The sequence below is a fragment of the Pseudophryne corroboree genome, chromosome 12 (assembly GCF_028390025.1).
Source record: "Pseudophryne corroboree isolate aPseCor3 chromosome 12, aPseCor3.hap2, whole genome shotgun sequence".
Taxonomy (NCBI): Eukaryota; Metazoa; Chordata; class Amphibia; order Anura; family Myobatrachidae; genus Pseudophryne; species Pseudophryne corroboree.
Window position 1 is genome coordinate 27,332,342 of NC_086455.1, and position 24,380 is coordinate 27,356,721.

A 24,380-nucleotide genomic window follows, 5' to 3' on the forward strand; every position below is an offset into this window, starting at 1 on the left:
TATGAAACATAAATGAATTGTGTGAATGTAGACACACTTTGTTTAATGCACAAAGTTATAAAAAATATTGGCTAAAATGACCTTCAGGCTGTGTGTATAAGATGTATACTTTAATGCACAAAGTTATTAAAAATATTGGCTAAAATTACCTTCAGGCTGTGTGTATAAGGTGTATATGTAACATAAATGCATTCAGCGCTTAGATTTAGGTCCCATCACCATGATATCTCATTATGGTATGCAATTATTCCAAAATACGGAAAAATCCCATATCCAAAATACCTCTGGTCCCAAGCATTTTGGATAAGGGAGACTCAACCTGTATGTTATGTTTATGTGTTGGAAAACAGTTGTAGTAAGGGGAGCGCTCAATATCCATAATTGATTGTGCTCGTATAGTCCTTTTATGAGCTTCTTTCAGGACGGAGATCAGAAAGAATTTTAATTCCAAAAGTATGGCTGATGGTTCTGGAATAGACCCTCATACCAAGAGTCACCAACACGATAACACTCGTTAATTCCAATGCTTTTCAGATGATTTATTACAATTTTTCCAATTTAAAAATCAAACTCTTACATTATATCAGTCTCGACATTCGTGGGCCAGATGGTACACGTAGGACTTGCTGTCCACCCCAGCTGGGGAGGAGCTCCTTGGACAGCTTGTCCACCCGCCAGTGTCAAGACAAAAATCGTCCTATTGATTTTCGGGAATGTGACCCCCGTGGATGATAATTACTAAAATCTAGCCAATGCAGAAGGAGAGGGGACTGCTGCAGCCCTGCTACTACCAATTACATGGCGCTGCTCGGCTGCAGTCCCTGCCCCCCCCATCCTCCTTCTCCCCTGCCCAGGAATGGATCTGCCAGCACGAGGAGCCTGACTGCCAGCGGGGAGAGATGGTAAGTATCTCTCTCTCTATTCTGTCTGCCGTAATGTGTAAAAAGGGGACGCTGTCTGCCGTAATGTGTAAAAAGGGACGCTGTCTGCCGTAATGTGTAAAAAGGGGACGCTGTCTGCCGTAATGTGTAAAAAGGGACGCTGTCTGCCGTAATGTGTAAAAAGGGGACGCTGTCTGCCGTAATGTGTAAAAGGAGCTCTACCTGGTGTAGTGGCGCTACTGTGCAGCGCAATTTGAATAATGGAGACTACTGTGCACCTTAGTATGAATTGGTATTATTTTGTGGCCACGCCCCTATATACTTTTAGCACGCCTGCGGTGCGCACTGCCGCTATCTTGCATAGGGGGAAGCGCGGGGGTCAATGCCGTTTCTTGCACACAGCACTAAAATGCCTAGTTACGGCACTGGGACAATTGCATTTATATAACAGAGAAACTGAATAATAGCCAAGAGAGGAAAGTAACAAACTGTTATTTGATGGTAACTGCATATAATATTCTGTTGATGGATAAAAGCTACAGATGTCGTTTATATAAGAACCGTAATGTTTTGCCATTTACAATATAAGAACTGTAGTATAGGAGTAAGATAACCGGCTTTAGACACATGATGATAAACTTTTAGAGGATCATTAGTTCTAGAAACTGTGAGGAAGAGCTAAACTTCTTCTGACTTTGCTGTTGACTTCTAATGACAGCCTAGCCAAACGAGCATTTACTTTGTTTCAAGTAAAAGAGATACATATAAAGTCAGTTGATTTTGGGAACGCGGTGTCAACCAGTGTGGAATGTAGCGAAAAAGCTGTCAGAAGGAGGTAAGAGCAGCCAGGTAAGGGATACATGAACGGACTACAAACCGTAAATAAATGGCCGCTCTTTAAACTGTTATATCAGCCTATCGCACAACGCCTGAGCCTACCCTAGGAGGAGAGGACAGTAGTCTTTAAAGAGCCCATGAGTTAGGAGCATAAAGTTATATGATTATCGTCACTTCATATTCCTAAACTGCAGTTGCCCAGGAGCTGTCTGAGGATTATAGAGAGAGGGAGAGGATCTGGAATTCAGGAAACTATAAACATTATTATTGCTATACAAAAAAAACAAGGAACTACCGCAGTGAGAGAGTTAATAATATTGCTCCAGTGGAACTCCATTTATTCACTACCTACATAATATGGTGTGTAAAGGGCCCGACTGCATATTATTTACTAAGAGTACCCGGGTCACTCCTTGTTATTATATCAGTACCTTGGAGGAGAGTTTTTGTATTGCATGCACAACTATTGTATAGGCAACTGAGGGGATTAGTAGGGATATATGTTCTACTGTATACATTATTACTACCCTGTTCTGAAAACGGTTTGCTGTGGATATCATTTTGTCATATTAAAGAAAGAATACTTACAGAGGTGGCCAAAATTGCAGACACTTTTTGAAGTTTTTATGTTTTTCAACTTTGAATGCTTATAAAAACTGTTTCGCTTCACGCAGTGCAATGATTCATATAGCAAATGAAAAGAAATTTAATGCTGAATTCAACACCATAAACATAGGTCAAATATTTGCATTTCAAGGGAAGTTATGCTACTTTCTGTCAGACAAAGAAGCACAGATGCGTGAGAGTCAAGAAGCGGATTGTAGTAACAGCTACTACCAGCCAATTGGAATCGTCGTTCTGAGGACCAATCAGCTGTCGTTTATGAGCAGGTGCAAGGTCATGTTCAAAGGTGGGAAAGGTCAGTTTGGCTGTTTAATTTTGCAGAATAAAGTTGGTTACTGAAGTGCAATTACGGTTGGATGTTTGTGTGTATTGTTTAGTGCTATTGACGGTGTAAAAAATATATACAACAATGTCATCCAGGCAAAGTGGTGACTGGTCACCCAGGAAAAGATCCAGGATTGTGGTGTTACGTGAAAATGGTCTTTCGTATGCAGCAATTGCAAGAGAAGTTGGTGGGAATGTGACAACATCAGGAGTACAAAAGTTTTCTCTTATCAGGAAACACAATCTATACAAAACAAAGAAGGAAAAGGCCGGAAAAAGTGCACAACAGCTGTTGATAGGAGAATAAAACTAATTTGCGTCAGGGAAAGATGGATGTCATCTGCGACCGTTAGAAGTGAACTGAGTGCAACTGGTGTTTTTGTCAGTGCAAGAACGGTACGGAGAAGATTAACGGAAGATGACCTAAAAGATAGGATTACGTAAAAAAGCCATTCCTGAATAAAAAGCAGCGGCAGAAACGAATACAGTGGGCAGAAGAACACATTGACCTCTGCTTATTGTGTTGAATTCAGGATTACATTTCTTTTCATTTGATATATGAATCATTGCACTGCGTGAAGTGTAACAGTTTTTTATATGCATTCGAAGTTGAAAAACATTCATATTTCAAAAAGTGTCCGCAATTTTGGCCACCACTGTACCACCACTGTCTGCCTGAGAGTTGAGTCGATCCTTGGGAGCTGAAAAGAACAGGTATATAACTGTGTGAATGTTATTATAGAGAGTTAAGGAACACCACATTCATGCCTAATTAACAACAGGCTTACCCAGGCGAGCCTAAAGTTTACACTTAGCTTGGGTGGAGGCACATATAATACACCTTTCAGACCGCCTGAGGCAGACTTCAGAGCAAATTTATTTCAGAGTGAACAGGAGAGTATAATAAGCCCATCGACTTTTCGGTCTTTGACAAAGGTCTGTGTGAAAACAAACGTTTATGGGCTGATTCTACTCTCGTGTTCACTATGAAATTAATTTGCTGATCTCTGAAGTCTGGTGAGTGCGCCCCTACACAAACATACAAAATATGTATCTATATATATATATATATATATATATATATATATACACACAAATGCGCGCGCACACACACTGTCCTGTGATAGTTTATTATTGACCGTGAGGAAATCCTCAGATGTAGTTTTCACTGAATTTATGAACCTTGCTGCCTTCTATGCCAGAGCAATTGGTGTTAGAAGTGGGGATGGGGTGCTGAACTGCAAGTGTACCCTGTGCACATCAGGTATACAGTTAGTGGAGTGGTCATCTAGATACCCAGATCTATTTATTGCTAGTGATAATGGCAAACTGGTCTTCACATTGCTTTGTAGTAGTCCCAAAATCAGTATGCCATGTGTCCGTTGATGGGCCACAATCAGTCTTTGATATATTATTGTTAGTAAATTAATGCAGTTGGTATTTGTGTATGTAGCTGCTAGTCTACCCATGAACCAGATTGATCTGTTGTGTGTATCCATATTAGGAAATTGGTTTAGTTGCTTGCAACTCAATGCTGAAAAACAGTCCTGGCTGTCCATGAGTAGCTTTAAAAAATAAAAAAAAAGGAGGTGAAACTTTGACCTTTCCCAGTATTTATTGTGGACTGAAGTAACTCTGTGCTGAGGGGAAGATTTTAAAATTCTTTGTTTTAGCAGACAACTAATGTAGTTGCTGTGAGTTTTTAGGGAGTCAAACGTAGGTTGTCCCTTTTTTTTTTCTAAAGAATTTAGTCCATTGGGCTACGGGAAAGAATGTGTGCTTGCATTTGATTAGCTCCTGGGCATTGCCCATCTTTGTGTTTCAGACGCTTGAACTCTGGTTTGTCTGTAAAAGATTTTAATAAGTGATCCAGGAAGTGTGACTGTGCAAGTGCCAAATGTATTGATTTTATAATGTTATTCTTTCAGGTTTTTTCTAATAATATGCACCTAGATCAATCAGGATAGGTAACTAAAGAATCACAACTGTTTTGATGTTTTCACATCCTGCTACTGAATATTTTCAAGTGTGTGTTTCGAAACTGAAAAGCCCTTCAGTTCAAGTGTGGCTGAGGATCTGCATTCCAGCTCTGGATCTAAAACTGCTGAGCAAACAGTTACTCCATGCTCTGCCATTTCTGGAGTGTTTTAAAATAAAAGTAACTATTCTTGCAGTATATCAAAGGCTGTGGAATACAACTTGGAAGTCATCTTCTAGATCTGACAACTCATGATCGGCTTAATGTTCTCAGCCAGATGGGCTTAGCATTGCAGGGGGGACTGTGCCAGATATACAGTCGGTCTACCTGTATTCGTGTTCATTTTAGCACCCTGGATCTATCACAACACCTGCCGTTCCTCTTTCCTGCCTTGGGGTTCGCTCTCTGCTCTGGTGCTTCTAGCACAATCTGTTCTGTATCTCAGATACAGACCAGAGTGTGCTAGAAGCAACATAGCAGAGAGCGACACCCCAGGCAGGTAAGAGGAACTGCATGGGTTGTAACAGGTGCAGGGTGCTAGAATGAACCGTATGGGGGCTGTTCAATTGTGGCGCACTACTAGGTGTGTATACGAATGGTCATCTATCAGAGCTATTGAGTTGTTTTTAGATCAGCTCCGGGTACCTGTGTAAAGATCTTGATTGGGCGTCTAAAGTCCTGGTTTGGGTGCCCAAATTACGTATTTCTCTGACGTCCTAGTGGATGCTGGGACTCCGTCAGGACCATGGGGAATAGCGGCTCCGCAGGAGACAGGGCACAAAATTTAAAAGTTTGACCACTAGGTGGTGTGTACTGGCTCCTCCCCCTATGACCCTCCTCCAAGCCTCAGTTAGGTTTTTGTGCCCGTCCGAGCAGGGTGCAATCTAGGTGGCTCTCCTAAAGAGCTGCTTAGAAAAAGTTTGTTAGGTTTTTTATTTTCAGTGAGTCCTGCTGGCAACAGGCTCACTGCAACGAGGGACTTAGGGGAGAAGAAGTGAACTCACCTACGTGCAGGATGGATTTGCTTCTTAGGCTACTGGACACTAGCTCCAGAGGGACGATCACAGGTACAGCCTGGATGGGTCACCGGAGCCGCGCCGCCGACCCCCTTGCAGATGCCGAATAGAGAAGAGGTCCAGAAACCGGCGGCAGAAGACGTCTCAGTCTTCATGAGGTAGCGCACAGCACTGCAGCTGTGCGCCATTGCTCTCCGCACACTTCACACCAGCGGTCACTGAGGGTGCAGGGCGCTGGGGGGGGCGCCCTGGGCAGCAATGTAATATACCTATTCTGGCTAAAATATATCACATATAGCCCCTGGGGCTATATGGATGTATTTAACCCCTGCCAGGTTCCAAAAAAACCGGGAGAAGAAGCCCGCCGAAAAGGGGGGGGGGCCTATTCTCCTCAGCACACAGCGCCATTTTCCTGCCCAGCTCCGCTGCGAGGAAGGCTCCCAGGACTCTCCCCTGCACTGCACTACAGAAACAGGGTAAAAACAGAGAGGGGGGGCACTTATTGGCGATATTTATAATATTTGAGCTGCTATAAAGGGAACACACTTATTAAGGTTGTCCCTATATATATTTATAGCGCTTGGGTGTGTGCTGGCAAACTCTCCCTCTGTCTCCCCAAAGGGCTAGTGGGGTCCTGTCTTCTATCAGAGCATTCCCTGTGTGTCTGCTGTGTGTCGGTACGTGTGTGTCGACATGTATGAGGACGATGTTGGCGTGGAGGCGGAGCAATTGCCTGTAATGGTGATGTCACCCCCTAGGGAGTCGACACCAGAATGGATGGCTTTGTTTATGGAATTACGGGATAGTGTCAGCACGCTACAAAAGTCGGTTGACGACATGAGACAGCCGGCAAACCAGTTAGTACCTGTCCAGGCGTCTCAGACACCGTCAGGGGCTGTAAAACGCCCTTTACCTCAGTCGGTCGACACAGACCCAGACACTGACACTGAATCCAGTGTCGACGGTGAAGAAACAAACGTATTTTCCAGTAGGGCCACACGTTATATGATCACGGCAATGAAGGAGGCTTTGCATATCTCTGATACTGCAAGTACCACAAAAAGGGGTATTATGTGGGGTGTGAAAAAACTACCGATAGTTTTTCCTGAATCAGAGGAACTGAATGAAGTGTGTGATGAAGCGTGGGTTACCCCAGATAGAAAACTGCTAATTTCAAAGAAGTTATTGGCAATATACCCTTTCCCGCCAGAGGTTAGGGCGCGCTGGGAAACACCTCCTAGGGTGGATAAGGCGCTCACACGCTTATCAAAGCAAGTGGCGTTACCGTCTCCTGATACGGCCGCCCTCAAGGATCCAGCTGATAGGAGGCTGGAGAATACATTAAAAAGTATATACACACATACGGGTGTTATACTGAGACCAGCAATCGCCTCAGCCTGGATGTGCAGTGCTGGCGTGGCTTGGTCGGAGTCACTGTCTGAAAATATTGATACCCTGGATAGGGACAGTATTTTACTGACTATAGAGCAGTTAAAGGATGCATTTCTTTATATGCGAGATGCACAGAGAGATATTTGCACTCTGGCATCAAGAGTAAGTGCGATGTCCATATCTGCCAGAAGAAGTTTATGGACGCGCCAGTGGTCAGGTGATGCGGATTCCAAACGACATATGGACAAGCAGACTCAGGGGCGGTGGGGGGTCGCCTCAAACATTTCAGCGCACAGTGGGCTCACTCGCAGGTGGACCCCTGGATCCTGCAGGTAGTATCTCAGGGTTACAGGTTGGAATTCGAGAAGTCCCCTCCTCGCCGTTTCCTAAAGTCTGCTTTGCCAACGTCTCCCTCCGACAGGGCGACGGTATTGGAGGCCATTCACAAGCTGTATTCTCAGCAGGTGATAGTCAAGGTACCCCTCCTACAACAGGGACAGGGGTATTACTCCACGCTATTTGTGGTACCGAAGCCGGACGGCTCGGTAAGACCGATTCTAAATCTAAAATCTCTGAACCTGTACATACAAAAATTCAAGTTCAAGATGGAGTCACTCAGAGCAGTGATAGTGAATCTGGAAGAAGGGGATTTTATGGTGTCCTTGGACATCAAGGATGCTTACCTTCATGTTCCAATTTGTCCTTCACACCAAGGGTACCTCAGGTTCGTGGTCCAAAACTGTCATTATCAGTTTCAGACGCTGCCGTTTGGATTGTCCACGGCACCCCAGGTCTTTACCAAGGTAATGGCCGAAATGATGATCCTTCATCGAAGAGAAGGCGTCTTAATTATCCCTTACTTGGACGATCTCCTGATAAGGGCAAGATCCAGAGAACAGCTGGAGGTCGGAGTAGCACTAACCCAAGTAGTGCTCCAACAACACGGGTGGATTCTGAATTTTCCAAAATCCCAACTGATCCCGACGACACGTCTGTTGTTCCTAGGGATGATTCTGGACACTGTTCAGAAAAAGGTATTTCTTCCGGAGGAGAAAGCCAGGGAGTTATCCGATCTAGTCAGGAACCTCCTAAAACCAGGAAAAGTATCTGTGCATCAATGCACAAGAGTCCTGGGAAAAATGGTAGCTTCTTACGAAGCGATTCCATTCGGCAGATTCCATGCACGAACTTTTCAGTGGGATCTGCTGGACAAATGGTCCGGATCGCATCTGCAGATGCATCAGCGGATAAAATTGTCCACAAGGACAAGAGTGTCTCTGCTATGGTGGTTGCAGAGTGCTCATCTGTTAGAGGGCCGCAGATTCGGCATACAGAACTGGGTCCTAGTGACCACGGATGCCAGCCTGAGAGGCTGGGGAGCGGTCACACAGGGAAGAAACTTCCAGGGCGTGTGGTCAAGCCTGGAGACGTCTCTTCACATAAATATACTGGAGCTAAGAGCAATCTACAATGCTCTAAGCCTGGCAAAACCTCTGCTTCAGGGTCAGCAGGTGTTGATTCAGTCGGACAACATCACGGCAGTCGCCCACGTAAACAGACAGGGCGGCACAAGAAGCAGGAGGGCAATGGCAGAAGCTGCAAGGATTCTCCGCTGGGCAGAAAATCATGTGTTAGCACTGTCAGCTGTGTTCATCCCGGGAGTGGACAACTGGGAAGCAGACTTCCTCAGCAGACACGATCTGCACCCGGGAGAGTGGGGTCTTCATCCAGAAGTCTTCCACATGATTGTGGTCCATTGGGAAAGACCAATGGTGGACATGATGGCGTCCCGCCTCAACAAAAAACTGGACAGGTATTGCGCCAGGTCAAGAGACCCTCAGGCAATAGCTGTAGACGCTCTGGTAACACCATGGGTGTACCAGTCAGTGTATGTGTTTCCTCCTCTGCCTCTCATACCAAAAGTACTGAGAATTATACGGCAAAGGGGAGTAAACGATACTCGTGGCTCCGGATTGGCCAAGAAGAACTTGGTACCCGGAACTTCAGGAGATGCTCACGGAAGATCCGTGGCCTCTACCTCTAAGACGGGACCTGCTTCAGCAGGGACCGTGTCTATTCCAAGACTTACCGCGGCTGCGTTTGACGGCATGGCGGTTGAACGCCGAATCCTAAGGGAAAAAGGCATTCCGGAAGAGGTCATCCCTACCCTGGTAAAAGCCAGGAAGGAGGTGACTGCACAACATTATCACCGCATTTGGAGAAAATATGTTGCGTGGTGTGAGGCCAGGAAGGCCCCGACGGAGGAATTTCAACTGGGTCGATTCCTACATTTCCTGCAAACAGGATTGTCTATGGGCCTCAAATTAGGGTCCATTAAGGTTCATATTTCGGCCCTGTCGATTTTCTTCCAGAAAGAATTGGCTTCAGTTCCTGAAGTCCAGACTTTTGTAAAAGGAGTACTACATATACAGCCCCCGGTTGTGCCCCCAGTGGCACCGTGGGATCTTAATGTAGTTTTGGATTTTCTCAAATCCCATTGGTTTGAGCCACTCAAATCGGTGGATTTGAAATATCTTACATGGAAAGTAACCATGCTACTGGCCCTGGCTTCAGCCAGGAGAGTGTCAGAATTGGCGGCTTTATCGTATAAAAGCCCATATCTGATTTTCCATTCGGACAGGGCAGAACTGCGGACGCGTCCTCACTTTCTGCCTAAGGTGGTTTCAGCGTTTCACCTGAACCAGCCTATTGTGGTGCCTGCGGCTACTAGCGATTTGGAGGATTCCAAGTTGCTGGACGTTGTCAGAGCATTGAAAATATATATTTCAAGGACGGCTGGAGTCAGAAAATCTGACTCGCTGTTTATACTGTATGCACCCAACAAGCTGGGTGCTCCTGTTTCTAAGCAGACGATTGCTCGTTGGATTTGTAGCACAATTCAACTTGCACATTCTGTGGCAGGCCTGCCACAGCCTAAATCTGTCAAGGCCCATTCCACAAGGAAGGTGGGCTCATCTTGGGCGGCTGCCCGAGGGGTCTCGGCATTACAACTCTGCCGAGCAGCTACGTGGTCAGGGGAGAACACGTTTGTAAAATTCTACAAATTTGATACCCTGGCTAAGGAGGACCTGGAGTTCTCTCATTCGGTGCTGCAGAGTCATCCGCACTCTCCCGCCCGTTTGGGAGCTTTGGTATAATCCCCATGGTCCTGACGGAGTCCCAGCATCCACTAGGACGTCAGAGAAAATAAGATTTTACTTACCGATAAATCTATTTCTCGTAGTCCGTAGTGGATGCTGGGCGCCCATCCCAAGTGCGGATTGTCTGCAATACTTGTACATAGTTATTGTTACAAAAAAATCGGGTTGTTATTGTTGTGAGCAGTCTGTTCAGAGGCTCCTACGTTTGTCATACTGTTAACTGGGTTCAGATCACAAGTTGTACGGTGTGATTGGTGTGGCTGGTATGAGTCTTACCCGGGATTCAAAATCCTTCCTTATTGTGTACGCTCGTCCGGGCACAGTACCTAACTGAGGCTTGGAGGAGGGTCATAGGGGGAGGAGCCAGTACACACCACCTAGTGGTCAAACTTTTAAATTTTGTGCCCTGTCTCCTGCGGAGCCGCTATTCCCCATGGTCCTGACTGAGTCCCAGCATCCACTACGGACTACGAGAAATAGATTTATCGGTAAGTAAAATCTTATTTTTTTAAAACTTTTTTTTTGCTCGCACCTCTGCCATAGCTAATGGGCGTCTGATTGGAAAAACAACTGAACAGCTACACTAGACACCCAGCAGAGGGCGCACGCCACAATTGAATCGCCCCCCCCACCACCACCACCCAAATGTATGAAGCCTAATCAAGAATGAACGGGATCAGTACGTAATCCCGCCGGACGGGATGCCGGCGGTCAGAATCCCGACACCGGAATCCCGACCGGCACAAACCCAACAGGGGGGGCGAGCACAATGCAGCCCCTCGAGGGCTCGCTGTGCTCGCCACACTGCGGGCACGGTGCCTCGCTACGCTCGACACACTAATTTATTCTCCCTCTATGGGTGTCGTGGACACCCTCAGAGGGAGAATATGTCGGGATTCCGGTGTCTGTATTCCGACCGCCAGGATTCCGTCCGGCGGGATCTTGACCGCATCCCAAATGAACTGCCTGATGTGCTCACCAGGTGGTTGCATCATTTCCATGTGTGTGTTGAATCACACTAAGCGCATTGCAGTGTATGGGTACAGTAAGTAGGTAGATCTGGGCAAAATTGTTTGGCAAGAAAGTCCAGTTTCTGAATGGTTCTTCTGGTGAGATATGTCCGCATAGAGTCCTGCAATATGCTCTGATGCATGCCCTCCAGATACCAGAAAGTTATCTACAGATGGAGCAACGCTCATCGTGGCTTTTCTGCTGCACCTAGGCACACCATGGTGTATTAGCATAAACCCTTCATCTATTGTTCTCAGCTGCAATACAATACAGAGAGAACAATACAGCAGGGGATTAAGTCCGACTGCCCTGGCTCACTTAATTCTATTAAAGGCCAAGATTAAAATGGCTCCATCTGTATAATAACAACAACTGGTGGTACAGAGCCTAGAATGGCGCATTTTCAGCTCTGTGACCCATGGCTGTATTCATGTGAATATCCTTTGAGTGCTCCGGGTTCCGCCATATTCCAAAGCGTACTGGCAGGTAACTTGTCATCTAACAGAGTGTGTGTGTGTCTGCGACAGTGATGCTGGGGTGTAATATTCTTTGGTGGTTCAGATAATGTTGGTTTGTCTACATAAAAGCTGATGGTAATGTTCTGCTGCAGTTATGCTTTTATTGCAGTGTCTTCAGTGTCTTCTAGAGAAACATCTATCTGTGTTTCTCTTGCGTCCTAGAGGATGCTGGGGTCCACGTTAGTACCATGGGGGTATAGACGGCTCCACCAGGAGCCATTGGCACTTTAAGTTTGAGAGTGTGGGCTGGCTCCTCCCTCTATGCACCTCCTACCAGACTCAGTTTAGAAAATGTGCCCGAGGAGCTGGTCACAGCTAGGGGAGCTCTCCTGACTTTCCCTAGAAAAGTTTTATTTAGAGTTTATTATTTTACAGGGAGGCTGCTGGCAACAGCCTCCCTGCTTCGTGGGACTAAGGGGGGGGGGGGGTAGTGTCCGTCCTGCGGGGTCTGAGCCACTTACTCCGCTGAGAGGACACTGAGCTCCTGAGTGGTCAGATCGCTCCCTGCCACAGGGGATCGCTCGCCCCAGCAGCATGCCGCCACCCCCTTACAGAGCTGAAGAATCGGTGGCGAGTGAGACACCAACCCCCCTAGCAAGCGAGGGGTCGGTGTGATGGTGGCGGCAGCAGGGTAGGAGTGTAGTATTAACTGCGCTCCGGGAGGCTCAGTGGTACATGGTGCGGCGGTGTGAGGGGCACCCTGAGCCAGCGCTACACCCTACACTGGTCCCAAAGCCTGTCGGGGTCCTCGGATCTCAGCCAACACTCAATCCTCAGGCCAGTATAATCAGTGGAAGAGCGGGAAGACAGCACCATTTTGGGGGCAGAGCTTCTCAGAGCGGACCTGCACAGCGCTGATCAGGAGAAACCGGTGCCTCCACAGCAACTCCAGCTATCTGTAAATGGTACCAGGGGGTTGTAGAGGGGGGGGGGGGGCTGCTGCAATACGACTGTGTATCCTATTAAGGTGCACAGTCAGCGCTGACAAGGGGTCTCCCTTTGGTTAGAAGCGCTGTGTGTGGGTTGGCTCCAATCTCTGTGTCTCTCTTGCCATTCTTGGGGGGGAAACTCTGTCTGCCTTCCCCTGTGTGTGTGTGAAGTGTTTGGTGGTCTCCTTTAGATATGTCCACGGACACTGTGTCATATGCTGCGGAGGATATGTCCTCCCAGGATGATCCCATTCTACGTAATCAGGATAGCACTGGTTTAGCACAGATTCCAGCAAGGGAACCTGAGTGGTTTTCCTCTATCAAATCTTGGATTTCTCAGATTTCAGACAGGGTTGCAAGTAATGAATCTGCAATCCAGGTATTACAGAACTCTATGGCAGTATGGCCCGATTCTGGTACCTCAGGACGCTCCGCTATATACCCCCACAAATGTGCTCTTGTTCATGTCATGCAAGATGACACGGATACCGATTCTTACACCACAGACGGTAATGGGGATGTGTTGCGGGGGTCTGCCTCTCTTGCAAAGGGGGTGCAGTTGATGATAGCGGCTATCAGGGATGTGTTGAATATTAATGATACCACACCTGAGCAGGTTGAGGAGGCTTTTTTCACTGAAAATAAGAAAGCCTCGCTAACCTTCCCTGCGTCAAAGGAATTAAATGCTATATTTGAGAGAGCATGGGAAAACCCGAGAAAAAATTCCAGATCCCTAAAGGGTCCAGGTGGCGTTCCCTTTCCCTGAGGAGGATAGAAAAAAAATGGGAAAACCCGCCAATTGTTGACGCATCTGTGTCCAGACTCTAAAAAAGGTGGTTTTACCTCTTCCGGGACCTACCGCCTTAAAGGAGTCGGCTGATCGTAAAATTGATAATACACTTAAATCAATGTACACTGCTTCGGGGGGCCATATTACGTCCCACAATTGCTAGTGCATGGATTGCAAAAGCTATAGTAAAGTGGTCAGGCACCTTACTTGAGGATTTGGATATGATGGATAAGGGTGATGTTGAATTGTTTTTGCGTAACATTCACGATTCAGCAGGTTTTATGGTAGAATCCATGAAAGACCTGGGTTCCATGGCTGTGGGATTCTCTTCCATGTCTGTTTCAGCTTGTCGGGGGACTGTGGCTGCGCCAGTGGTCGGCCGACGCGGAATCCAGAAAGAGTGTGGAGTCCCTACCCTATACAGGTCCGTCTCTCTTTGGGGAAGCTTTGGATGCGTGGATATCCACGGCTACAGCGGGTAAGTCTCCGTTTCTTCCCTCAGCTGCACCTGCTCCGAAGAAATCCTTCTCTCCATCTGCATCACAGTCCTTTCGGCCTAACAAGCCTAGAAAGGCCAAACCGTCCAATACCTTCTTTAGGGGAGGTCGAGTTAAATCCAAGAAACCTGCTACTGCAGGTTCCCAGGAACAAAAGTCTGATTCAGGTACGCCAAAGTCCTCCGCATGACCGTGGGGCCAGTGGGAGCGAGACTCGGACACTTCAGTCACGTCTGGGTATCGTCCGGCCTGGATCCCTGGGTGATAGATATTGTGTCCCAGGGATACAGGCTGTTATTTCAGAATCTCCCTCCTCACCGATTTTTCTAATCTGGTTTGCCAGTTCTACTGGCAGACAGAACTGTCCTACAAGGGGCTGTCCAGAAGTTAGTGGAGGCACAGGTCATTGTGCCAGTTCCTCCTCATTTGCAAACCACAGGTTACTATTCGAACCTTTTCGTGGTACGGAAACCGGATGGTTCGGTCAGGCCTTATTCTGAACCTAAAATCACTGAACCCCTTTCTAAAGGAGTTCAAGTTAAAAATGGAGTCTCTCTGGGCAGTGATATCAGGTTTGGAAGATGGGGAATTCCTGGTATCCCTGGATATCAAGGATGCGTACCTCCACATTCCGATTTGGCTGCCGCATCAGGCTTATCTCCTTTTCACATTACTGGACTGTCATTTCCAGTTCCAGGCCTTGCCATTCGGCCTCTCAACAGCACCGAGGGTGTTCAACAAGGTGAAGGCAGAGATGATGATTCTCCTCCGCAAACAGGGGGTGAACATCATTCCATATCTAGACGATCTGCTGATAAAGGCATCATCCAAGGAGAAGCTGTTGCAGTCCATTGTTTTCACAACCCACCTACTCAGACTTCTCGGTTGGATTCTGAACCTTCCAAAATCACATTTGGAACCAACCCAGAGGTTGTCTTTTCTGGGGATGATCCTCGACACAGAAGTGCAGAGGGTGTTTCTTCCGCAGGAAAAGGCGATTGTGATACAAACAATAGTTCGGGATGTCCTGAAGCCAGCCCGGGTGTCGGTTAATCAATGCTTTCGCCTTTTGGGAAAGATGGTGGCCTCTTACGAGGCTCTCCAGTACGGAAGGTACCGTGCTCGGGCCTTCCAACTGGATCTCCTGGACAAGTGGTCAGGATCTCATCTCCACATGCACCAGAGAATTCGTCTGTCGCCAAAGGCCAGGATTTCACTCCTCTGGTGGCTCTAATTGCCTCACCTTCTGGAGGGCCGCAGGTTCGGGATTCAGGACTGGGTCCTTCTAACCACGAATGCGAGCCTTCGGGGCTGGGGCGCAGTCACTCAAGGGTAAACCTTCCAAGGAAGGTGGTCAAGTCTGGAAGCCGGCCTGCCGATCAACCTCCGGGAACTAAGAGCCGTCAACAACTGTCTTCTTCAGGCGGCCCATCTTCTAAGAGATCGGGCCATTCAAGTACAGTCGAACAATGTAACGACAGTGGCTTACATAAACCAACAGGGCGGAACGAAGACCAGAGCTGCAATGTCAGAGGTAACAAGAATCATCCTCTGGGCAAAAAGACTCGTTGGCGCTCTCAGCAATCTTCATTCCGGAAGTGGACAACTGGGAAGCAGACTTCCTCAGCAGACACGATCTCCATCCAGGGGAGTGGGGTCTCCATCCGGAGGTATTCAAGGAAATAACAGGCCTTTGGGGGTTACCCCAAATAGATATGATGGCCTCTCGTCTCAACAAGAAGCTTCAACGCTATTGTTCCAGGTCGAGGGACCCACAAGCAGTGGCAGTTGATGCCCTGGTGTCTCCGTGGATGTTCCAGTCGGTGTACGTGTTTCCACCACTTCCACTCATTCCGAGAGTTCTAAAGCTCGTAAGGAGAACAAGAGTTCAAGCAATCCTTATTGCTCCAGACTGGCCAAGGTGGGCTTGGTACGCGGACCTTCTGAATCTCTTGCAGGAAGGGCCGAGGCCTCTTCCTCTTCGGGAGGACCTGCTGCAGCAGGGGCCGTTCGGCTATCAAGATTTACCGTGGCTACGTTTGACGGCATGGAAGTTGAGCGCCTGATACTTGCTCGGAAGGGCATTCCGAGGAAGGTCATTCCTACCCTGATACAGGCTAGGAAAGGGGTAACGTCTAAGCATTACCATTGTATTTGGAAGAAATATGTCTCTTGGTGCGAGTCCGAGAAGTTTCCTACGGTGGAGTTTCAACTGGGACGTTTCCTCCTTTTCCTGCAAGCAGGTGTGGATATGGGCCTGAGGTTGTGAAGGTCCAGATTTCGGCCCTGTCCATTTTCTTCCAGAAACAATTGGCTGCCCTCCCTGAGGTTCAGACCTTTTTGAAGGGAGTTCTGCACATTCAACCTCCCTTTGTACTGCCTACGGCGCCTTGGGACCTTAACGTAGGTTGCACTTCCTCCAGTCGGACTGGGTTGAGCCTCTACAGGAGGTTGAGGTCAAATTTCTTACATGGAAGGCGGTCACGTTGTTGGCTTTAGCTTCTGCTAGACGTGTGTCAGAATTGGGGGCTTTGTCCTTACTTGATATTCCACGAAGATAGAGCTGAGCTCTGGACATGTCAGCAGTTTCTTCCAAAGGTTGTGTCAGCATTTCATATCAACCAACCTATTGTGGTGCCAGTGGCTACTGACTCCTCAATTTCGTCAAATTCCTTGGATGTTGTGAGGGCTTTGAAAATCTATGTGAAGAGGACTGCTCGTCACAGGAAATCGGACTCTTTGTTTGTACTATATGATCCCAAGAAAATTGGGTGTCCTGCTTCAAAGCAGACTATATCTCGCTAGATTAGGTTCACTATCCAGCATGCTTATTCTACGGCAGGATTGCCGTGTCCAAAATCTGTTAAGGCCCACTCTACTCGTAAGGTGGGGTCTTCCTGGGCGGCTGCCCGGGGTGTCTCGGCGTTACAACTTTGCTGAGCGGCAACTTGGTCTGGGTCGAACACGTTTGCTAAGTTCTACAAGTTCGATACTTTGGCCTCTGATGATCTGAAGTTCAGTCAATCAGTTTTGCGGGAGGCTCCCTTCCGTTCTGGGAGCTTTGGTACAATATGGACCCCAGCAACCTCTAGGACATAAGAGAAAATAGGATTTTGGTTACCTACCGGTAAATCCTTTTCTCGTAGTCCGTAGAGGATGCTGGGCGCCCACTCATCGCTTTTTTTCCCTGCAATCGTTATCTGGTTCAGTGCAACTTTGTTTAGTTATGTACTGCATTGTTACTTGGTAAGTAATGTTTCAGCTGTTGCTGAGTTTTTTTCAAGCTAGTTAGCTTGACGTGCCTTGTATGTGTGAGCTGGTATGAATCTCGCCACTATCTGTGTTAAATCCTTCTCTCGAAGATGTTCGTCTCCTCGGGCACAGTTTCTAGACTTAGTCTGGTAGGAGGGGCATAGAGGGAGGAGCCAGCCCACACTTTCAAACTCTTAAAGTGCCAATGGCTACTGGTGGACCCGTCTTTACCCCCATGGTACTAATGTGGACCCCAGCATCCTCTCCGGACTACGAGAAAAGGATTTACCGGTAGGTAACCAAAATCCTATTTTTGTCTTTAAAGCACATGTTCGCATACAGAAGATTGTTCTCCACTGGAAAATGTTTCTGCACATTTGCATGAGCTGGAGTTACCATACAGCTAAGGATATGATTAGCACCAATAGACATTGGGGGAGATTCAAATGTTTGAAAAGTCGGTTGGGTGTCTGTATTTTCCTGTCTATTAGATAGGAGAAAACAGACTCCTAACTGACTTTTCAGACATTTGAATCTCCCCCATTGAACAAGGTCATGTAGTGGCCTAATAATCCTGTCGCTTTACAGTGTGCATAGGAAGTAGAACTAAAACATTGCCCGGAAAGCTTTCTGCATACATTGTAAGTGACCTTAAAAGGCTTTTATGGCTCCTTTTTTAAAAGTGTGTGTGTGTGTGTGTGTGTGTGTGTGTGTGTGTGTGTGTGTGTGTGTGTGTGTGTGTGTGTGTGTTAACACTCTTCAATGCAAATGCATATGGACCTTTTTCTCTCCTGTACATTGATTCTAACAAATTCAATATATTCATGTTCCAGGTATCCTGCAATATATTTAGGACACTCCCACCGAGTGACAGCAATGAGTTTGATCCGGAGGAAGATGAGCCCACGCTTGAAGCGTCATGGCCGCACTTACAGGTATGGATTCTGTTTGCAGTCTATGGTTAACGCACTATATTTAGCCAGCAAGATGCAGTACATGCATAGAAAGTTAAGTCTTCATCCCATGGTAAAATGATGCCACGTAACATGTTTAGATGTCTCCTTCTACTCAGGGAGGTGCATTGCATCAGATCAGTAATTTAACACATTGCTAAACTGGCTTATGATTTTCAAAACTCAGCATACGGACAGTTTTGCATTGTAATGGGAACTACGTGCTTTATTATAAAAGGACATTCTGCGATCTGTAACCTGCAAGTTCTCAACTTAAAATGTTTTCTAAATCAAAAATGGACATTCTTGCTGAATTCTGAAGACTGTTACTTATTTCGGAGACTTTAATGGAGTGACAGTAATATGTGACGGTCTTCACTCACAAGGGAACAGTGCCTTTTAGTGCTACTCTAGCTCTACATATGGGATTGGTACAAGAGGGGTGCTGCAGCCGCCTCATGTCAAGTGAGTGCACGTTTTTAAGGGGCAGGACAGGAGCTAGCATCTTCGGCAATACAGCGTCTCCTCCCATTAGCAACAGACGAGCCGTGGAATTCCGTGGCAGTGATGGCAACCTGGATACACTTCAGGACGGCCCATATGTAGCCTTCCAGCCTTCAAAAGGGCTGCACGTTACTGTTTACTCTCAATTCAAGTCCCCAAAGTAATACTGTACTCCTACTTCACTCTTTCCAAATCTCATGTCTGACTTTTCTCATGCCACTCAGACCTACACTTACATTGGCACTCTGGCCAGAGCCGCAGAGGAAAGGGGGAGACGGACGTGTTGCCGAGTCACTGGATGGCCTCATTGTACTGTGCAGAAGGTGTTATGATTCGGAACCTGTCTGTTCTTTTTGCAGTCACTCTTGCTCTCTGCATTCTGATATGAAGCAGAGAGTAAGTTGGAGAAGAGCCTAGAATTTGGGGTAAAAGCTTGCTGTGCAGCCTGTAACACATTGCTGTTGTGTTGCAGTGTGCTCTGGAATGTGTTGCTAATGTTTTAGGGGTTTCAGTTTTTCTGTTGTAAACTTACAAAGAGATGTGCGAGGCTGATCTTGAAGAGTGCCTGTATATTGCGAGTTCTACATCTGTACATATGTTACACATTTTATATGTTGCTAATAATCATTTTATTTATATAGCGAGCTTTGTCCAATAGCACTCAAGGCACTCAACAGATTGAACACAATACAGTAATACATAAACAATGAAGTATAGAAAAAGTTTTCATACAATACAGAGAGCATGGAGTTATTAAAGGGACATTAAGGGAATGCTTGAGTCTGTTTTTGAAAGATTCTAGAGTAAAGGCTTCTTAAACTGTGTGGGAAAGGGAGCCATGTTGCTAAAATCTTTGCCTCCAGATAGTAATCAACTGGGGCAGTATGTAATCAGAAGCTGCTTCAGATACCTAGGTCCCGGTCATGTAGGGCTTGGAAAGTCAGTAAGCCAATCTTGAAAACGATTCATCATCTTACAGGCAGCCAGTGGAGGGAGTACAGAATGGGTATTATGTGGCTGGAACGCGGCTGGTTGGCAGCATCGTTTTGCACCAACTGTAAGTGGTGTAATTCTTTTGCTGCGAGACCAAGGTAGAGGGCATTGCAGTAGTCTGATTGAGATTATCCAAAATGCATGTATGACTTGTTTTGGCAGGTCTTCAGTGAGAATTAAGGGCTTGATTCTGGATTTGTCCCTCGGGTGAAAGAATGAGGATTTGATTGTGACTGATATCTGATGATTAAGTGTCAGACTGCCATCCAGTACAACGCCAAGATTTCACACAAGATCAGTGGTTTGTAATATTGAGTCCCAGAGTGTGAGTCCAGTTGGTTGGCTATGCTTCAGATTTGTCCTTTAATATTGGGGTCCTATCATAAGGACGTCTGTTTTATCAGGGTTCAGTAGCAGCCGCTCATCCACTCCTGGAGATCAGCTAGACAGCCATTTAGGATTGTTGTTGGGTTCTCAGTACCATGAGCAAAGGACAGGTGCAGCTGTGTATCATCTGCAGAGCAGTGGTAGACCAGGCCGTCGTGCCTGATTATGTCATTCATTGGTAGCATGTACACTGCAAAAAAGCATGGGGGATAATATGGAACCTTGTGGGACACCACATGGCAGTGGCACTGGTGACGGCGTATAGTCCAGACGAAGCTCTCTGTGACCGGAATGTTGTAATGAAACGCAAATTACATTCCCTTCCATACTGTAGCAAAAGGACATCTATGACTATGGTTCCATTTATAGATATTCTTGGTCCGATTTCAGGGAAACAGAATGTAGAGGTTATTGCTTATTTAAATAACATTTAGCAGCTTTTAATTGGAAATGTCATGATGCAAAAAAGAAATTCTAAACACTGTTTTGAGTCCTGCGTTAAATACAGTCTAAAACGCCAACGTGTGTGTGTGTAGGTCCAAGATCTTACCTGCCCTGTTCCCTGCCCATACTAAGCAGCGTCTCTGGCCATCTGTGTGCTTTACCTCCTTAAAGCTGAGTTTCCAGCACATCAAGTCTTCACAATTTTTATATTTTTTTCCAAATTCTGGGATGCAACGCCAAAACTCCCATGACAAAGCACGTCATTCATAGAACATCAAATGTTGCTGTTTCTTGGTGCTTTGGGCTTATGTGACTTACTAAGGGGCAGATTTACTAAAGGTGGGTACACACTGGCCGGTTTAGATTTACTAAAGGTGGGTCCGTCGGCCAGTGTGTACGGCCAATACGTCTGTGAACGCCGTCGTTCACAGACGTATCGCGTCGGCCCCGCTGCACAGCCGACGGACAATATATCGGTAGTCTACCGATATATTGGCGCGCCGCTGTGTGTGTACGGGCGGTCGGCCGACCGCCCATACACATGCTGTGGCGGCCGGTGGTGATTGACAGCTGAACTGAGCGGGCATGTGTACACACCCGCCCAGTTCATGACGTCAGTCCCCGACGGATTGGGCAGTGTGTATGGTCAACGCACTGCCCGATCCGTCCATAGATATATCTGCCAATCAATTGATCGGTAGATATATCTACCAGTGTGTACCCACCTTAAGCCTTGGAGAATGATAAAGTAGAGAGAGATCAATGACCAATCAGATCCTAACCGTCCATTTTCAAACACAGCCTGTAACATGGCAGTCAGGAGCTGATTGGTTGGTACTTTATCACTCTAGAAAGCTTCGTACATCATTCAAGTTTTGGTGGTAGACGAGCGGAAACATATTTGGTTAACTCAACCTCTCTGTTATTTCTCACTTATGCTGAACTTAGTTGCTATATGGATCAGTATTTTCCAGGACCCAAAGCTGCTGAATCATGTTAACATATGGTTTGGTTAATCTACCACTCTGCACTTGATGCTAAATTAAAAAGTATTCTTAACAGCGCACACATGACATGATCCGTAGCTTGCAGTGAGTTTACTTTCACTATCCGTACCAACTGGGAGTCTGGTTAAACATCACTTTTATACATTGTTAACCTCATTCGTTTCCAACATATATTTTATGCATTGCCAGTGATATCAAAATGTGATCCTCATTAATCTTTCATCAGTATCATTGGTTTTGTTCTAATGTCGCAGGCTAAGGATAAATGTACCGCAGGGAAGCACTGACTTTATTCACCGTGTGTCTTTCTTTCAGCTTGTATATGAATTTTTCATACGATTTTTGGAAAGCCAAGAATTTCAGCCCAGCGTTGCCAAAAAGTACATAGATCAAAAATTTGTATTACAGGTAAGCTGTACTCCGTTGTAACAAATGTCTCTTTCTCGGGATCCGGTCTGAAGATCGACAGTGTCTAGGTCGACCATGTTTATGTCGACCACTATAGGTCGATAGTCACTAGGTCGACATGGATGGAAGGTCGACAGGGTTTCTAGGTCGACAGGTCTAAAGGTCGACATGAGTTTTTCACATTTTTTTTCTTTTTTTGAATTTTTTCATACTTAACGATCCACGTGGACTACGATTGGAACGGTAAAGTGTGCCGAGCGAAGCGGTAGCGGAGCGAAGGCACCATGCCCGAAGCATGGCGAGCGAAGCGGTGCACTAATTTGGGATCCCGGTCACTCTACGAAGAAAACGACACAAAAAAATATATCCTCATGTCGACCTTTAGACCTGTCGACCTAGCACATGTCGACCTAGAAACCCTGTCGACCTTCCATCCATGTCGACCTAGTGACTGTCGACCTATAGTGTTCGACCTAGACACTGTCGATTTGATGAACCACACCCCTCTTTCTCTTTGTTCTATACACAGTACACGCACTTCAGTATTTATAACACACAGTGTATAGTACGGGATAGAGGGCTGCCCTTATTCCCAGTGTTTAGAAGTTATGTGTACTGTATTAGAATCTCAGGATTTAATGTAAAAGATAACATACCTGACTAGGCACACAATATAACTTATTAAGAATCCTTAGGTGTCCTTGGTCTTTTTCTTTCAAAGCTTTAAACATTTTGAAGTTGTAAATAATGGCAGGAATGTAAGGTGATCCATTTTGCCGTTTAAATAGAACATTATGCTATATGTCGTCCTTAATTCTTTTCTTGTTAGAGTTTAAATGGCCCAGTAATTCATGGTATGCAGAGTTGGTGTAATCTCAAGATCAGCAGTTTCCTGTGCTGGCTCTCTGCAATGTGCGCCCGCAATGGTCGGATATGGCACACAAACATTCCTGCGCACCTCTTTGGGGTGCTACGGAAGATAGACAGTGTTGGTGGAAGCGCCGTGCTGCTGTTTTGTTGACTGAATTGCTTGGATGTAATTTCTGTTGTGTGGTTTATAGCAATATCTCCACAGAACTTGAGGGTACATGTGACACTACTGTTTCTCTATCGTCCTAGTGGATGCTGGGGTTCCTGAAAGGACCATGGGGAATAGCGGCTCCGCAGGAGACAGGGCACAAAAAGTAAAGCTTTTTCCGATCAGGTGGTGTGCACTGGCTCCTCCCCCTATGACCCTCCTCCAGACTCCAGTTAGATTTTTGTGCCCGGCCGAGAAGGGTGCAATCTAGGTGGCTCTCCTAAAGAGCTGCTTAGAAAAAGTTTAGCTAGGTTTTTTATTTTACAGTGATTCCTGCTGGCAACAGGATCACTGCAGCGAGGGACTGAGGGGAGAAGGAGTCAACTCACCTGCGTGCAGGATGGATTGGCTTCTTGGCTACTGGACATCAAGCTCCAGAGGGACGATCACAGGTACAGCCTGGATGGTCACCGGAGCCACGCCGCCGGCCCCCTTGCAGATGCTGAAGACAGAAGAGGTCCAGAATCGGCGGCTGAAGACTCCTGCAGTCTTCAAAAGGTAGCGCACAGCACTGCAGCTGTGCGCCATTTTCCTCTCAGCACACTTCACACGGCAGTCACTGAGGGTGCAGGGCGCTGGGAGGGGGGCGCCCTGGGAGGCAAAATGATTACCTATAAAGGCTAAAAATACCTCACATATAGCCCTAGAGGCTATATGGAGATATTTAACCCCTGCCTAATTTTTCTAAATAGCGGGAGACGAGCCCGCCAGAAAAGGGGCGGGGCCTATCTCCTCAGCACACGGCGCCATTTCCTCTCACAGCTCCGCTGGTTAGGACGGCTCCCAAGTCTCTCCCCTGCACTGCACTACAGAAACAGGGTAAAACAGAGAGGGGGGGGCACATTTATGGCGATATTTTGATATAACAAAGCAGCTATAAGGGAGCACTTATTATAAGGCTATCCCTGATATATATATAGCGCTTTTGGTGTGTGCTGGCAAACTCTCCCTCTGTCTCCCCAAAGGGCTAGTGGGTCCTGTCTTCGTTAGGAGCATTCCCTGTGTGTCTGCTGTGTGTCGGTACGTGTGTGTCGACATGTATGAGGACGATATTGGTGTGGAGGCGGAGCAATTGCCAAATATGAGGATGTCACCCCCTAGGGAGTCGACACCGGAATGGATGCCTTTATTTATGGAACTACGGGATAGTGTCAACACGCTAAAGCAGTCGTTTGACGACATGAGGCGGCCGGACAATCAATTAGTGCCTGTCCAGGCGACTCAAACACCGTCAGGGGCTGTGAAACGCCCTTTGCCTCAGTCGGTCGACACAGACCCAGACACAGGCGATGACTCCAGTGGTGACGGTGACGAATCAACCGTATTTTCCAGTAGGGCCACACGTTATATGATTTTGGCAATGAAGGAGGCGTTACATTTAGCTGATACTACAGGT

At 46.7% G+C, this 24,380-nt stretch overlaps 1 protein-coding gene across 11 annotated transcripts in view; it reads left to right on the forward strand.

Annotated features, from left to right (window-relative positions):
- Nucleotides 1-24,380, forward strand: part of PPP2R5E (protein phosphatase 2 regulatory subunit B'epsilon) — a 211,828-nt gene that overhangs the window by 125,085 nt on the left and 62,363 nt on the right. For all 11 annotated transcript variants that reach the window (XM_063947249.1, XM_063947248.1, XM_063947247.1 and 8 more), the window contains exons 4-5: nt 18,044-18,145; nt 21,814-21,906. In XM_063947249.1, coding sequence (XP_063803319.1) covers nt 18,044-18,145; nt 21,814-21,906 — 195 coding nt within the window. The remainder of the gene's footprint in view (nt 1-18,043; nt 18,146-21,813; nt 21,907-24,380) is intronic.